Source organism: Camelus bactrianus, chromosome 11, assembly GCF_048773025.1.
Source record: "Camelus bactrianus isolate YW-2024 breed Bactrian camel chromosome 11, ASM4877302v1, whole genome shotgun sequence".
Lineage (NCBI taxonomy): Eukaryota > Metazoa > Chordata > Mammalia > Artiodactyla > Camelidae > Camelus > Camelus bactrianus.
In genome coordinates this window covers 31,840,906-31,854,691 of record NC_133549.1, presented here as the reverse complement: position 1 = coordinate 31,854,691, position 13,786 = coordinate 31,840,906, and the positions used below count along the sequence as shown (strand labels likewise).

The 13,786-nt window shown below is 45.7% G+C and overlaps 1 protein-coding gene across 37 annotated transcripts in view; it reads left to right on the top strand.

The window, feature by feature from the left end:
* TCF7L2 (transcription factor 7 like 2) overlaps positions 1 to 9,072 on the top strand; it is a 190,632-nt gene extending 181,560 nt beyond the window's left edge. For 13 of the 37 annotated variants that reach the window (XM_074373601.1, XM_074373607.1, XM_074373608.1 and 10 more), the window contains 3 exons: positions 22 to 72; positions 1,378 to 1,450; positions 6,910 to 9,072. In XM_074373601.1, the coding sequence (XP_074229702.1) occupies positions 22 to 72; positions 1,378 to 1,450; positions 6,910 to 7,333 (548 nt within the window). In that variant the 3' untranslated portion in view covers positions 7,334 to 9,072. Of the gene's footprint in view, positions 1 to 21; positions 73 to 1,377; positions 1,455 to 2,084; positions 2,159 to 3,060; positions 3,407 to 6,909 lie in introns of those variants that run through there. The other 24 variants (XM_074373604.1, XM_074373618.1, XM_074373615.1 and 21 more) reach the window with 9 other exon arrangements.
* The last annotated feature ends 4,714 nt before the right edge of the window (positions 9,073 to 13,786 follow it).

The following is a 13,786-nucleotide window of genomic DNA, read 5'->3' as shown; positions in this document are numbered from 1 at the left end:
TAATTTGTTCTTTTTTTTCAGAACACAGCGAATGTTTCCTAAATCCTTGCCTTTCACTTCCTCCGATTACAGGTGCTAATGTCATTTTGAGTCATTAAAATAGTTGATAAACTGTTTTTTAAAAATTTTTCTTGCCATGATAGTTTTATTAACATGAAACACGTATGACCTTTGAACATTCTTTAAAATGACCATCTACACGGTTTCGTATGTTTCGGTAGATTTTTATTTTTTCAGTTGCTTTCGTTGTTTTTTTTTTTTTTTTTTTAATTTAACTTCTGCTTTGTTTATTTATTTTTCCCGTAACAGTGGTTTAAGCCGTGATGACAGTGATTTAGAGTTGAACTAACTGTGCAAATTGAATATGCAGTATTTCTTTAAAAGAGACTGGTCAAACAAACAAACAACAACAAAATGGAAGGAATTCAGTAATAAACCTCCTTAATCTAATGGCATTTTTTTTCATTGCTCCCACTAAGTTTTCTCACGCCAGCATGCATCCGCAGTATGATTATTTTTTTCCTTCGCTTTTTTTTTGTTTTAGTTTTTTTCCTTCCTTTTGCTTTTCTGCTCATAATTTGCAAACCCACTAGCATTTCACTGACTGTAGCTGCTTACACGCTGCTGTGAACTTCTAACTTACCCTTAACAGCTCATTCGCACAGCCTGTTGACCTCCATCTGTTCCTCTCTTAACATTAATGAAAACAGTTTTAAAAAACCGAAAAGATGAACATTCCGAAAGCTGCAATATCCCAGTACCACAACCCTTTTCTTTCTTTATTTCTTTCTGTTTCGTTTTGTTTTGTTCTGTTTTTATTTGTAGTTTTTTTTTCTTTTTTTAAACTGTTATCCTCTGAGAAGAAAAAAGCATGTGACAAACTTAATTCCCTCCTTTGCTTTATTTTATTCTGTAAGAAAAACAAATTAAGAGAGAGAGAGGAAAAAGAAAAAAGAAAGCTGAACCGAAAGAGGAAAAACATTATTTAAAAGTTAGTTCAGCATCTAACTGCCCTGTATCAGTTCAAACCGAATCGGAAAGACAGTCCTTAAAGAAGGGATACTGCAGCTTTATTTGCAACAGCTAATTTCACGAGTTGAATAAGAATGTGATTTTTTTTTTTTACCTTTTTATTTTTTTAATTAAAGAAAGTTAAAAATGGAAAGTCAATATTTTGTAATTAGTAACCAGGTCATTGATTTATTCCCTTTTTTTATTTTTATTTTTTTCTTATTTGTATCTTTCTCTTTCCCTCCCCCCCGTCCCTCTCTCTCCCTCCCTCTCTCTCTCTTTCTCTTCTCTCCCTCTCTCTCCCTCGCCCTCTCCCTCTCTCCCACGTCGTCCTCCTCTGCTCGCTTCTCTCTTGAACTCATTCAGACCTGAGCGCTCCTAAGAAATGCCGAGCGCGCTTTGGCCTTGATCAACAGAATAACTGGTGCGGCCCTTGCAGGTGTGTATAGATTTCCCAGATTCGCTGTGCTGGTTTGCAGCTGGTCTATTTGGTCCTTTCCCCCCTTCTCTGGCCTGTTGCTTCGTAGCTCTGTGTGTGGATCTTAGGAGACAGGAGGGCGCGGGACACTGCTCTGTGAGGGACGTGCTTGTCCTCCTCGCTGCTGCTAGCCAAAATGCCACTGTAAAACAGCATCATTTGTGCCTCCTCGGGTCAGCGACAGCAAACCCCAGCGCGCCCCCTCCCAGGGAATGTTGCCTGCCAGCCCCTTCCTCCCGACAGCCCAGGATGGGGGCTCAGTGACATCCATCGTAAGCCTGGCCTAGGTAGAAGCAAACGACGTCACCTTCCCCCTCCTCTTCTCTCTCTGTTTTTATTTATTTTTCCCTGTTGTTTTTTTTTTTTTTTTGGTTTCTGGTTGTTGTTTTTCCTTTTGTGTTTTATCGTTTTATTTTATTTTATGTTTTCTTTTGACGCATAGAAGCCCTTTCCTTTCATGTCCTTGGTGAGGAAAGATAATCCAATAGAACCAAGCTGATAGTGAAGACAAATCAGCCGTAGCCGAGAGTTCACATCCAGCTGAGCACGACCCACCATTGTGTTGTATTTTTTTGTGTTTACCTTATGCTAACAGATGCAAATACTCCAAAGAAGTGTCGGGCACTGTTCGGGCTTGACCGACAGACTTTATGGTGCAAACCGTGCAGGTATATTACCTACTGCGAGGCCTTTGGGAAAAATCAAAGCCTTCTGTCCTTCTGGTACCTTAGTGTGTCAACATATTTTGACCTCGATCCCATCTACTTCCCCGCTGGCATCAATGACTAATGATCCTCATTCTTCAAAATTTCCTTGCTAATTTTATGCCGTGTCCTCTCCCTACTTTTCTCTTTCTCTCTTTCCCCTGCTCTTACGAATCACATAGCCCTGGAGGTAGGACCTAGACCACAGCCCTCACAGACCAGGACGGGCGCTTATCCTTTTTGCTCTGAAAGCCAGCATCCTGGAACTGGCCCGGCCCTGTCCGTACTTCTGCGGCGTGTCTGCAGAACGCAGAGAGAGCCACCGTTTCCGAAGGTTTGAATGAGCTCAAATTGGCAGCAGTAGCATTCCCGAGCACTTGGGATCTAGACATTTGGAGAAGGGCTCTGGGGCAGGCTTTTTTTGGTTTCGTTTTGTTTTTTTGTTTGTTTGTTTTCTGTTTAAAAACCACGTCTCTGCACAGAGGAGCCTGGTTAGCTGACATTGTTTTACAGTGCTGAAAAGAAGCGTGGCATTAAACGGCATGCACCAGCTGGCGGGCTGCAAGCAGTGAGTTGTGCAGCCACACACCGCAGTGCTGCTGGCCTGCAGGATGAAAAACACATGCAGATATATATATATATATATTTTAGAGAGACAGGGAGAGAACGCTGGTTCCGAAATGAATCAGAAGCGTCCAAATTAAACGCCTGTGTTCCACCTGCAGGTTCCACCCAACCTGTAATTTCAGGGAAGGTGTAGGTACTTCCTTCTTGGTGGAGGGATACCAACTAGTTCCTGTCTCCTTTCCTTTCCTTTAATGACCACCTTTGGTTAAATTTGTTGTTTCTTTGTTCTGATACAAGCAGTCTTTGAATTTGGAATATTATGATGGTAGGTATCTCAACACCCAAACACGCCTCCCTGTTCGTAGTGCCTCCCATGTCACGTGTCCCCTCCTCCACGCCCTCGCCATGTGTTCCGTGTTTAGACGTTAGCTCAGATGTCCATTCCATTACGTGCATGCCCACCAGTCTCCTGTGTCTCTGCCCCCCGCCCTGATGCCTTATGAGAGATCGGTGAAGTGCTGATCTGTCAAGTGCCTTGCGATGACCAGACATTGAGAGGAGAGGACCCAAGAGTCTTTCTTGAGAGAGACCTCCCTCCACAGGCGACCCTTCATCCATTGAGTGAGGACAGGGAGGCCCTGGGTGAGCATCCAGCAGTAGAGGGATCCCCCAGTTGTCCTGTGAGGTGGCAGTGTTCACAGAGGTGACAGATGTCCTTGCCACACAGTCCCCGGGTCCTCCCTATGCAACAGAAAAGTTTCCTGCTACAGTGGAGAGGGCGTTACGTATTTAATTAGGGCTGGCCTGGAAGAGGGGCACTCTGCTGACCCTGTGTAGGCAGTGAATTTGTGTCAGACCTTTATTTGTGCTGAGTAGGAACGTAACTAGCTGCCGAATCCTGCTCTGAGACGCCCGCCGTGGTGAAGGCTTAGCTGATCCCGGGGCTCGCTCCTGAGAGAGGGTTTTCTGGGCTCTGTAGGCATGTGCGGCCGACACCATTGTGCACCCCTCGCAGTGTGGTTTGTTGCCTGCAAGTTAGACTTGGCATTTCAGGGGGTGAAAGTTATCATTAGTAACATTGACCAGACAGTCCCTTCCCAGACCCAGCTGCACCTTGCTTAATCCCAGTGTGGAATCTTCCTCAGAAGCTAGAATTTTCATGACATTTTTGCAAAACAAAACAGAAACAAACGACCCTAAACCTTCATAGCTGCTCCAAAGACGTGATTTTCTGCAGTGCAGCTTGGAGGGGCCGGCTTTCCGTGCGGCAGCTGTCATGGACGCTGAGAAGTCCCTCCTCCCTCCTCACATCCTTCCTCTTTCCCGCCTCAGCACCCTTAGAACTTCGCTGATAGTTTTCCTCTGTTGGGGATGTTGTTTCATACACTAAAAGCTTTAGCAGATGCGTTTCTGCCCCTTTAAGGGTGTAATTCCCAAACAGGATCAGGAAGAACTCTTACTTTCCTTTTAGAAGGAATCTGAAGGAGCTAAATGGATTTTTAAGGGGCCACCCCTTGATGGGAGATGGAGTCTAAGTGGGGGAGGGTAAGAGAATGGGTTTTGTCCCTTTTTTTTCCCTCAACTTTTCCTCTTGACTTTGCCAGGATCTGGCTTGATGCTAAATCAGTAAGACAAAAATGTGCTTTAAAAAAAATTGAAAAGTTGCAAAACGAGGCATTTTCTGGCCCATCTGAAATGTGTGTGTTCCAACTGCTATTCGCTCCGCCACCTCTTACAAGGAGTGGTCTCCCTGTCATTCATAGTCTTCTTCATGTCCCCTGTTTAAGTGCCCCCACCCATCCCCACTGTGGAAACTTCCTTTCAGGAGGAGGGCGGGAGGGGGGAGGGGAGCACCAGAAACACTCCTAGCCAATCAGGGCTCCTCGCTCCCTGCACAGGGTTTCTAATTTTATTTGACATTTGAGGACATTTTAACAAGATTCTGTTTTGAGCCCACCAAGTTGCTTTCCCCATCTTTTCACTCTGCCCTAATATAGCATGGAATGCTGCTGGATGTCACCCCGTTTCCTGTTATTTCCCCCCTCCTTGTCCCTTTCCTCTCTCCCCTCTCTCATTTGTCCCTGTTGCTTTCTCAGTTTTGCTTATGCCCCCCCACCTCCTTTCTTGTCCCATTTTTAAAATGCATGGACATCTTAGTTTTTTGAGCATGTTTTGATCTGCAGGCTAAGGTGGTTTAAAAACTCTGAGAGGCTTAATTATTTACCTTGGGTTTCTGGGATGGGAGCAGAACCAAAATCATGTTTTAGTCTGTCCCAGAGGAGAAAAAGGAACCTTGTCAAATTGAAGGTGAAGAGGGGCTATCCTCGCTTTCCTAGAGTTCCTTCCGACCCAGAGCGGGGAGGATCGACCCTGAGACCACCGGCCCAGTGGGGAGGAAGGAAAGACAAGCATGTTCCCTCCCACCCTCCCCTCCTCTCCTCCCTTCTGCCACCTTGCTGAGTCCACACCCCATGCACTGAGAGGCATCGTCAGACAGCTCTGGGGCACAGAAGCCAGGAGGACTCATTACACCCCCTTCCTTTCAAAGGCCAGTGACATCCAACAGTGGTTGCCTTCAACCAGGCAGCATCTTAGTTGCTCTCCCGTGACGGGAGCCCAGCCGGCGCTTACACACTTGTTTTTAGACAGAGTGTTTCAGCCACGGTTCTGACTTTGTATTCTCCTTAGATCAGCACATTCCCTGTACCTGCATTATTTTTACAGCATGAGTGGGGCTGATGCCCAAGATCACCTTTCCTACCAAATATTATCCCATCAGATGGGGATGACTAAATGAAGCTTTGAGGTCACAAGCCCAATTTCTTGAGTGGATTTCCCCAACTTTGGAGGATAAGCAAGAGAGGCTCTGAAATTCTCAATCCTATTTCTTACATAAACAGGAACTGGAGAGGGGAGAGTGGTTTTTTGGTGCAGGGTGAAATTAATCTTTCTGGTTTAAATACTAATCCTGAAAACCCCCTTCAAGAAGGTCCATGCTGCCACTCCCTGGCACTTCTTCTTTGTCGTCACTTCCTTGTGACAAGCTGCACCCTCCGTTCAGTGGCCCCGGCACATGGACCAGGGCAGGACGCCCCTTCCTCCCATCCTCACCGGCTCTCCTTCTAGCCTTCTCACTATGGGGTGGGGGAGGGGAAGACCCCAAATCTTTAAAAAAAAAATCAAGTTTGAATCATAATTTAATCCACAACCTGCAGGCCATACGACCAGTTATTCTTGTTCCTTTGGATCATTTTCTGTTTTTCTTATTCTTCCCCCTCCCCCACCTTTGTTTATCCTCTTCTACCTGTTTTTTGGTGGTTTTTTGTTTTACTTTGTTTTTTTACTTTTTGTTTTGTTTTTGAGTTTATTTGGTTTTCTTTTCGTTTTCCCCCCACCCTCCTCTCACCTGACTCTGACCTTTCTTGATTTGGTGTGGTTCTTAACAGACAAGCCCAAAAGCTCTCTGGGCGCCAGCAGCCTCTGGTGGTGGTTGGTGGTGGTGGTGATGGTGGAGGTGACGGAGGTGGTGGGAGAAAACCTTTAAGCCTCTTGCTAGCGCTGCCTTCAGCTCTGTGGGCTCAACAGTCAGCACTTTGAGAATTTAATATTGATACGAGGCGCCTGGGGAGGGAGCTGTCTTTCTCTTTTACACACACACACACACACACACACACACACTCTCTCTCTCTCTCTCACACAGTTGGGGGGGTGGGGGTGGGAGTAGTGGGAATGGAAGGGCTGGTTATGATGGGAAAGTGAGGGGATGTCTACGCCAAAAGAGAAATGACAAGCTTTTGAGTTCATCTCAATTTGGACGTAGCCCCTTTCTGGCAAATCAGGGCCACAGTCTCCAGGTCGTACCCTTGAGCCTGCTCAGTGGTATCTGTGCAAGGGTCGGGTGGTGGGGGTTTAGCGGGGGCAGGGGAAGCAAGTAGGTAGGGAGTCCTGTGGTCTGACACCTCGTTTGCCAGGGCAGGCTTAGCGAAATGAGCGTGGCACCTGGCGTGACTTTAATCGTCCCCTGGCCGCTGGGCGTGTCTCCCGCGGGACATCCTTAGATGACTTCATCTTGGCTGTGAGCATTAGATAACTCTCTCCCTTGGCATCTTTGCCCTTTATTCACAGATAACTCTCTCCCCCTGTTTCTAGGAGAAAAAAAAAGTGCGTTCGCTACATACAAGGTGAAGGCAGCTGCCTCAGTCCACCCTCTTCAGATGGAAGCTTACTAGACTCGCCTCCTTCCTCCCCCCACCTGCTAGGCTCCCCTCCCCAAGACGCCAAGTCACAGACTGAGCAGACCCAGCCTCTCTCGCTGTCCCTGAAGCCCGACCCCCTGGCCCACCTCTCCATGATGCCTCCGCCGCCCGCCCTCCTGCTTGCGGAGGCCGCCCACGGCAAGGCCCCCGCGCTCTGCGCCAACGGGGCCCTGGACCTGCCCCACGCCGCGCTGCAGCCTCCCGCCATCCCCTCCGCATCTCTGGCACAGCCGTCAACATCTTCCTTACATTCCCACAACTCTCTGGCCGGGACCCAGCCCCAGCCGCTCTCCCTGGTCACCAAGTCTTTAGAATAACTTGACCCTCCTGAGCCTGGTTGCTTTGTGTAGTGTTGCGTTTTGCTTTTCTTTCTTTCCCAGCCTCCCCCCCCCCCCCCTTGTTCTGTTTTGTACTCTTTTAAGTTTGTGCCACGTGGCTACATTAGTTAATGTTTATCGAGTTCATTGGTCAATATTTGACCCATTCTTATTTCAATTTCTCCTTTTAAATATGTAGATGAGAGAAGAACCTCATGATTCTACCAAAATTTTTATCAACAGCTGTTTAAAGTCTTTGTAGCGTTTAAAATATATATATATATATACATAACTGTTATGTAGTTCGGATAGCTTAGTTTTAAAAGACTGATTAAAAAACAAAAAGGAAAAAAAAGAAGCAATTTTGAAGCAGCCCTCCAAAAGGAGTTGGTTCTGTATTATTTGTATTAAATACGAGCTTGCGAACCAATCATTTTACATCTGGTTTTTAAACCATAAGGGCACAACGAATGCAGTGCCATTTACTTTGGGTTTTTTTTTTTTTTTTTCCTGTGTGAAACAACTTTTCTTGTGATGTTACTTGTTATTGTTTAAATGTACAGAAACAAAGGGTTAAAATGTGTTAATATACCTTGTTCCATGGTGGTGTTCTTTTGGGGGGAGGGGTATGCTACTCAACGATTAATGGAATCACAACGCTGTTGGACCAGTAGTATTTATTGCTTTAGAGATTGCTCGTCGAACCTGTACGTTGTCCCCTTTTAAAATATGTTTTCCTTTTTCTTGAAACTGTATAAAGTTTTTTTCCCCCTTAGCATAAGCATCTTATATATAACAACTCATTTGTACAAGGTTTTTAAGTTTATATATAAAATGTGTATATATATATTTTTTGTTTCCCCTTTTGGACTTTTTTTTTTTTTTTTTTTTTTTTTTGCCATATGAAACCCAGATGCCGCCAAATGGACATTAATAGTTGCATTAAAGGATCAGTAGCATTAACAAGTTGCTTTAAAAGCCATTATGTAAAACAAGACTTGAAAATTAGTGAGGGAATTTTAGCGACGCTGTATGAGCAACAGTGGGAACTGTTCCGTTTCCCCTGTGAACTTGCAGTCGAGTGCCCTGCACCCTTAGGACATGGACTGACTGTGTGCAAAACTTTATGTGCCAAAATTCTCAGTAACTTTAGCTTTCTCCCTCTTTGATGCTGTAATTTTTGTTCATCATGTTTTGCTGTGACGTTACATAGGTAGATTTGTATGTAGTTTTAATGTCACCTATAACAAGACGTGTTTGGTAGCAGATTGTCCAGAAAGCATTTTAAATGAAGAGGTATGAACCCTTAAGGGCCAAAATTCTGTATATTAGATTACTCTTAAAGGAAAAACCAGCTGCCACTTTTATGTATCCCGTACGACATACAAGTAGGTAGCAAACTTTAAAAATAAAAAAAAAAACCTAGGCATGTTGATGTTACAAAATGCTGTATAAAGCTGAAACCTGTTCATTCAGTGCCATTGTAGTTGACATGAAGCGATTGTAAAACTGTCTCCGATTTTTCTCTGGTTTATTAAAATGCTAACTATAACATTTTTTGTGAATACTTTGAATGTTTCCTAACAGTTGTGATGTTACTGTTCCGTTTTATGCTCTTATTCCAATTTCATTTTTAATGGTTTGGAAGCCATTTTTGTAATGAATAAATGTTCATGCTGTACAGTATCTGTAGCATGCCGTTCTGGATTAATAAAAGCAACTTAGTATGTGCAGATAAAGGCTGGTCACTTGTTTCTGTAATTTGGAGTTTTATCTCTGGGGGAAGTGGATCTGCCTTCACCAAGAGAAATGTATCTCTCCTTCAGACCATGTAGTTGGTATGGGTGGTGGGTGGACTTGGAAACCAGAAAGGGGTCTTGAACTCTTTTGAGGGGTTGATATCCCCACCCTGCCTCATTCTTACTGTCTGTTTGGCATACTTTGGGTACCTGGTTAGTTCATTTCTGAAAGCAGTTGTCACTCTTCTGGCTTAAAGACTGTCACTCTGATATATCCTAGTAGACCCTCTCAGTCTCAAGCAGAAAGGATTTAATTCTGGTTAATGAAACTTAGTTCATCAGGAGGGGATTTGAGAAACCACATCCTTATCACTTAAGAATCGTTGATGTGAAAATATCCTAATTTCTAAGAATCACATACAGGGAGAGAGGCCAGGGTGAGCAATTGTTAAGCAGGAAGGTTTTTAGAAGATTGGGTCAAGGCACTTCCAAAGCAGGTTTGCATGGAGGAGTCTTACCAGACCCGAAACTAAAGTTCTGTGGCTCTGCCCCGGCCAGAGTGCGAGTTCACCCCCATCACAAACCAGGGGCCACGACAAAGATCTTCCTAAGGTTTCCACTGCATTCATCCCTCACACTGGTGAGAATGGATGGATGGATGCACGTGTATGTGGTTCCACTCATCTAGACAATCTCCCCTTCAAAGAATGGGATTTCAATGGGCACCAAAGTGGTTTATGCCACCGCCGTCTTTTACTTAAGTTTACATGGAGTTGTCAAGGACTTGACGCTCCTTGGAAGCGCTGCTTTGCTCCATCTGGGTTTGGCTCGGTGGAATCTTGCTATTTTGTTTTTGTTTGCTTTGTATTCCCGGGGAGGAATGATTCCGGTTGTCCTTCCCCATTTTATTTAGCACACTGGGATCAGAGTGACCTTTGTAAACACAAGTAACGTTACCTGTTCTCTGCGGCAGCGTGCCAAGCCATTGCTGGGCACTTTCTCATTTCATCCCAACGCCGCCACCTGGGGTAGGTATTATCCTCCCGCTCTGTCCTCTGCTTTATTTTCTAAAACTGAATTTAGGAACTCAGAGTTTGTGCCTTGTCCAAGACCACACAGCCTATAGGGCGGTGGAGCTGGGATTTCGATTCAGACCTGACTCCAAACCCATGCTCTTAATACTAAGTTATGCCTCAAGTAATGACGATGGTCCTTCTCCCAAAGGCAGCGATGGGACGGCCCTTTTGAAGGCTTCCTTGTTTGCCCCCGCCCCACCCTCCACCGCACACGCTCGCTCACTGACTTTCCCCTAAATGCATTTTTGGTCTTCCGCTTTCAAAGATGCGGTTTTCCTCTGCACAGAAGGTCCGGCTCTGCTCCTGTAGCTCGTTCCTCCTCCTCACTCTTCAGGTGTCCCTCCCGGTAGTCGATCATGGGTGGTGTCTCCCTCCTGTGTGCTTCATTAGTGTCCTGTTTTACCTCCCTGCCTTTAATGCGCTCATCCACCGTCTTGTCAGTGGATGCGGCCTAGTTAGGCAGCTAACAGCACCACTCCCTAGGACATTCTGGGCCGGATAATTCTTTGTTGTGGGAGGCCGTCCTGTGCATTGTAGGCTGTTAGCATCCCTGGTCTCTACCCATTAGATGCCAGTAGCACCCTCTCCCCACCAGTTATGACAACCAGAAATGTCTCCAGACATTGCCAAATACCCCCCAGGGGGCAAAAATCATGCCCAATTGAGACCCATTGGTCTAGACAGCCTCCCAGGAGGAAAGGATTGTGGTATTTGTGTTTGCTAGATGTCTAGTTGAGTGCCAGGCACATTGAGGGTGCGCCATATGTATTTGTTGGAGGAAGGAATGAACGAGGTTGGCCAACTCAACACCTGGATTGGGTAAAGCAGGAGAATGGAAACTTCTCATAATGCTTCCAGATTTTGTGTTCTCAGGACTTCCAAGGTCTCAGTTACTTCCTCAATCCTTTTAGCCATGCTGGGATGTAACTCATTTCTCTTGTTACAAAGGCAAAAACAGCCAGCTGGGAGTGACGGTGGTTCCTCCATCATCAACCAGCCTGAGTACAGATCTCTTTCGAAAATTCAAAATTCAGTGGGGGAGGGTATAACTCAATGGTAGAGGACATGCTTAGCATGCGCAAGGTCCTGAGTTCAATCCCCAATCCCTCCATTAACCATAAATGAATGAATGAATGAATGAACCCTAATTACTTTTCCCCCTAAAAATAAAATAAAATTCAAAATACGGATCACCCAAGCCACGCGTACTGTCTGCCCTACGACATTTGAGTGGTGCTTTGGGGGTCTTCTCTCCACCCTAATGTAGAACTTCTTTTCCCCCCAAGCTTGTCTGATTTTCCACAGTCTGGGTTCCACTCAAATGGCAGGCCAAGTTCTTGCCCTCCAACTCACCTCTTGACATCGATTTGGTTTCCTCCTACCTCAGGAGTTTATTTTCAAACTGAACACCTTCCTATTTCATCCATGAAAAGGATGAAAAAATCTGTGGAATTTTGTTGTTGTTTGTTTGTTACTAAGAGACCCTAAGACCACATCTCAGAGCCCATAACTCAGTCTTTGAGCTGTATCATTCCTGACCTCTGATGGGACCTGGCCGAGGAAGTTTGCATATTGGAAGGATGTATTGGTTACCTGTGGCTGGTGTAACAAATTAACACTAACTTGGTGGCTTCAAGCAATAGCTTTCACAGCTCTGGAGGCCGGAAGTCCGGAAGCCTGGAAGCCCGGAAGCCAGTGCTTGCTTTCTCCGGATGTTCTGTAGCCTCATCATTCCATGCCTCTTCCCGCTTCTGATGACTGCCTACAGTCCTGGGTGTTCCTGGTCTTGTAGCTACAACACTCAGACCTCAGCCTCCATCTTCACATCGCTGCCTCCTCTGTGTCTGCCCCTCTCTTGGAAGGATACGTGCCATTGTGTCTCAGCTCTACCTGTATGATCCTAGATCAGCCACTTCTCTGGATCCTTAATCACATCTTCCACCACTCAGAGGTTCTAGGATTAGGATATGGACATATATTGTAAGGGGACTACCCTTCAGCCCACCACAGAGGCATTTGCCAATTCTGGGACAATTGCAGAGTCAGCACAGAACTCTCCAGAATGGCCAGTTGTTCCACTGTGGGTGGTGGTTTTGGACAAGCCCATGCGGAAAGTGGTGATTATAGTAGATGGCTTTCCATTTCAGATAATGGAAGGCTCACTTTTTATTCTGATGATGTGAATGCATGTAGGGTCAGAAGGGCTTTTTGTCTGGATCGAGGGTTTGAAGAGAGGTAACACCTGGGAGGAGTGGCGTGAACCTGAGCTTGGAGAATCCTCCATCTGACTCCGTCGCCATGTGTCCTTGGGTAATTCCTTCATCTCTCTGAACCTTGGTTTCCTTAGCTAGCAAGTAGTGACCACTGGTCATTTTCTCAAGGTGACAAGTGTCATTTGGACAGATTCTTGCAAGGGCTAGAATACTGAGTGCCTGGAGTAGTAAAGTCATAGTGTTTATTATTATCATAAAAGCAGAAAGCCAATCAGAGTTATTTGTTGTCTCTATTTCTATTTGGGATTCTGCTAGGCCAGATCTTTAAGCCCAGGTTAGAGCGTTACAGAGATCTAGATGTGGCAGACACGTCCTCATTGTCGAGTCGAGGGACCATGGGCCTGGAACGCTGTGACTCATGGTCATTCACCTTCTTGCAACTTAATGGCTCCATGAACATTTCTTCCACCTTTTGGGAAGCCGCAGGTTTAGCTCCATGCTTTTTGTGGGATGGAAATATGTTTCTAATGAAATCCCTTTGGAAAGAAACCAAGGAATAGCCTAAAAGCCTCCTGTGAACGGTGCCTCAAGGGAAGTGCCAGAAACCAGAGTTGGGAGTCACTGATGAACAAGGCCAGAGATACAATTCCCTAAAGGGGTCCCATCTGGGGTTGGCTTCTGCATCTCCTATTTCAGATCTGGCCCCGCCTTCCCAGGCAGGTGGCCATGGCAGAGGCCAGCATGGATCCTGGTGTGGGTCTGATGGACAATGTTGCTGAATTCTGGCTCTGAGCACAGGGTTTTTTAAGCTGGCATTTTGTGAGTGGACTTGATGGAAACTGTGTGTAAGCACATCGACTCATTGATTGATTCATTCATTCATTCAGCTATTTCTTGAGCATCTATTTGGACCAGCTACTGCTCTAGGCACTGACACATGGGTCTGGGTGAAGTCAACTTTGTCTCTGTTTTTCCCTCTAAGCTCAGTCTTGTGCTTACAGGACAGAGTCTTTAAGGAAAGTGGCCACCAACATTCCTGAGGCCCGGACAAGATATTCATCTGGCGAGTGGGCTTTATACAAAAGGATGTGCTAAAAACTCTGCCCGTGTTTCTCATTTCATCCTTGTGGGAATAGAAATGGCTTTTGTGTTCATTTTACACATGTAGAAAGTCGGGCTTTGTGAGGTTAAGTGGCTTTCTCAAAGGCACGTACCTGGGAAGTGGTGAGCCTGGCATTTAAGCCCAGGCAGCCCGACTTGGGAGTCGGCGCAGCTAAATACCACGTCATATGCCTCCTCGTGAAGACACAGACCATCTGAGCAGCTGGAGACAGGAGGAGGGTGGAGCTAGTTTAATCCGTAGCCTTGGGAGAGGCTTTTGCCATGAGACCACAGGTGTTCTCTCCCTGTCTGTGTGCAAGAGTT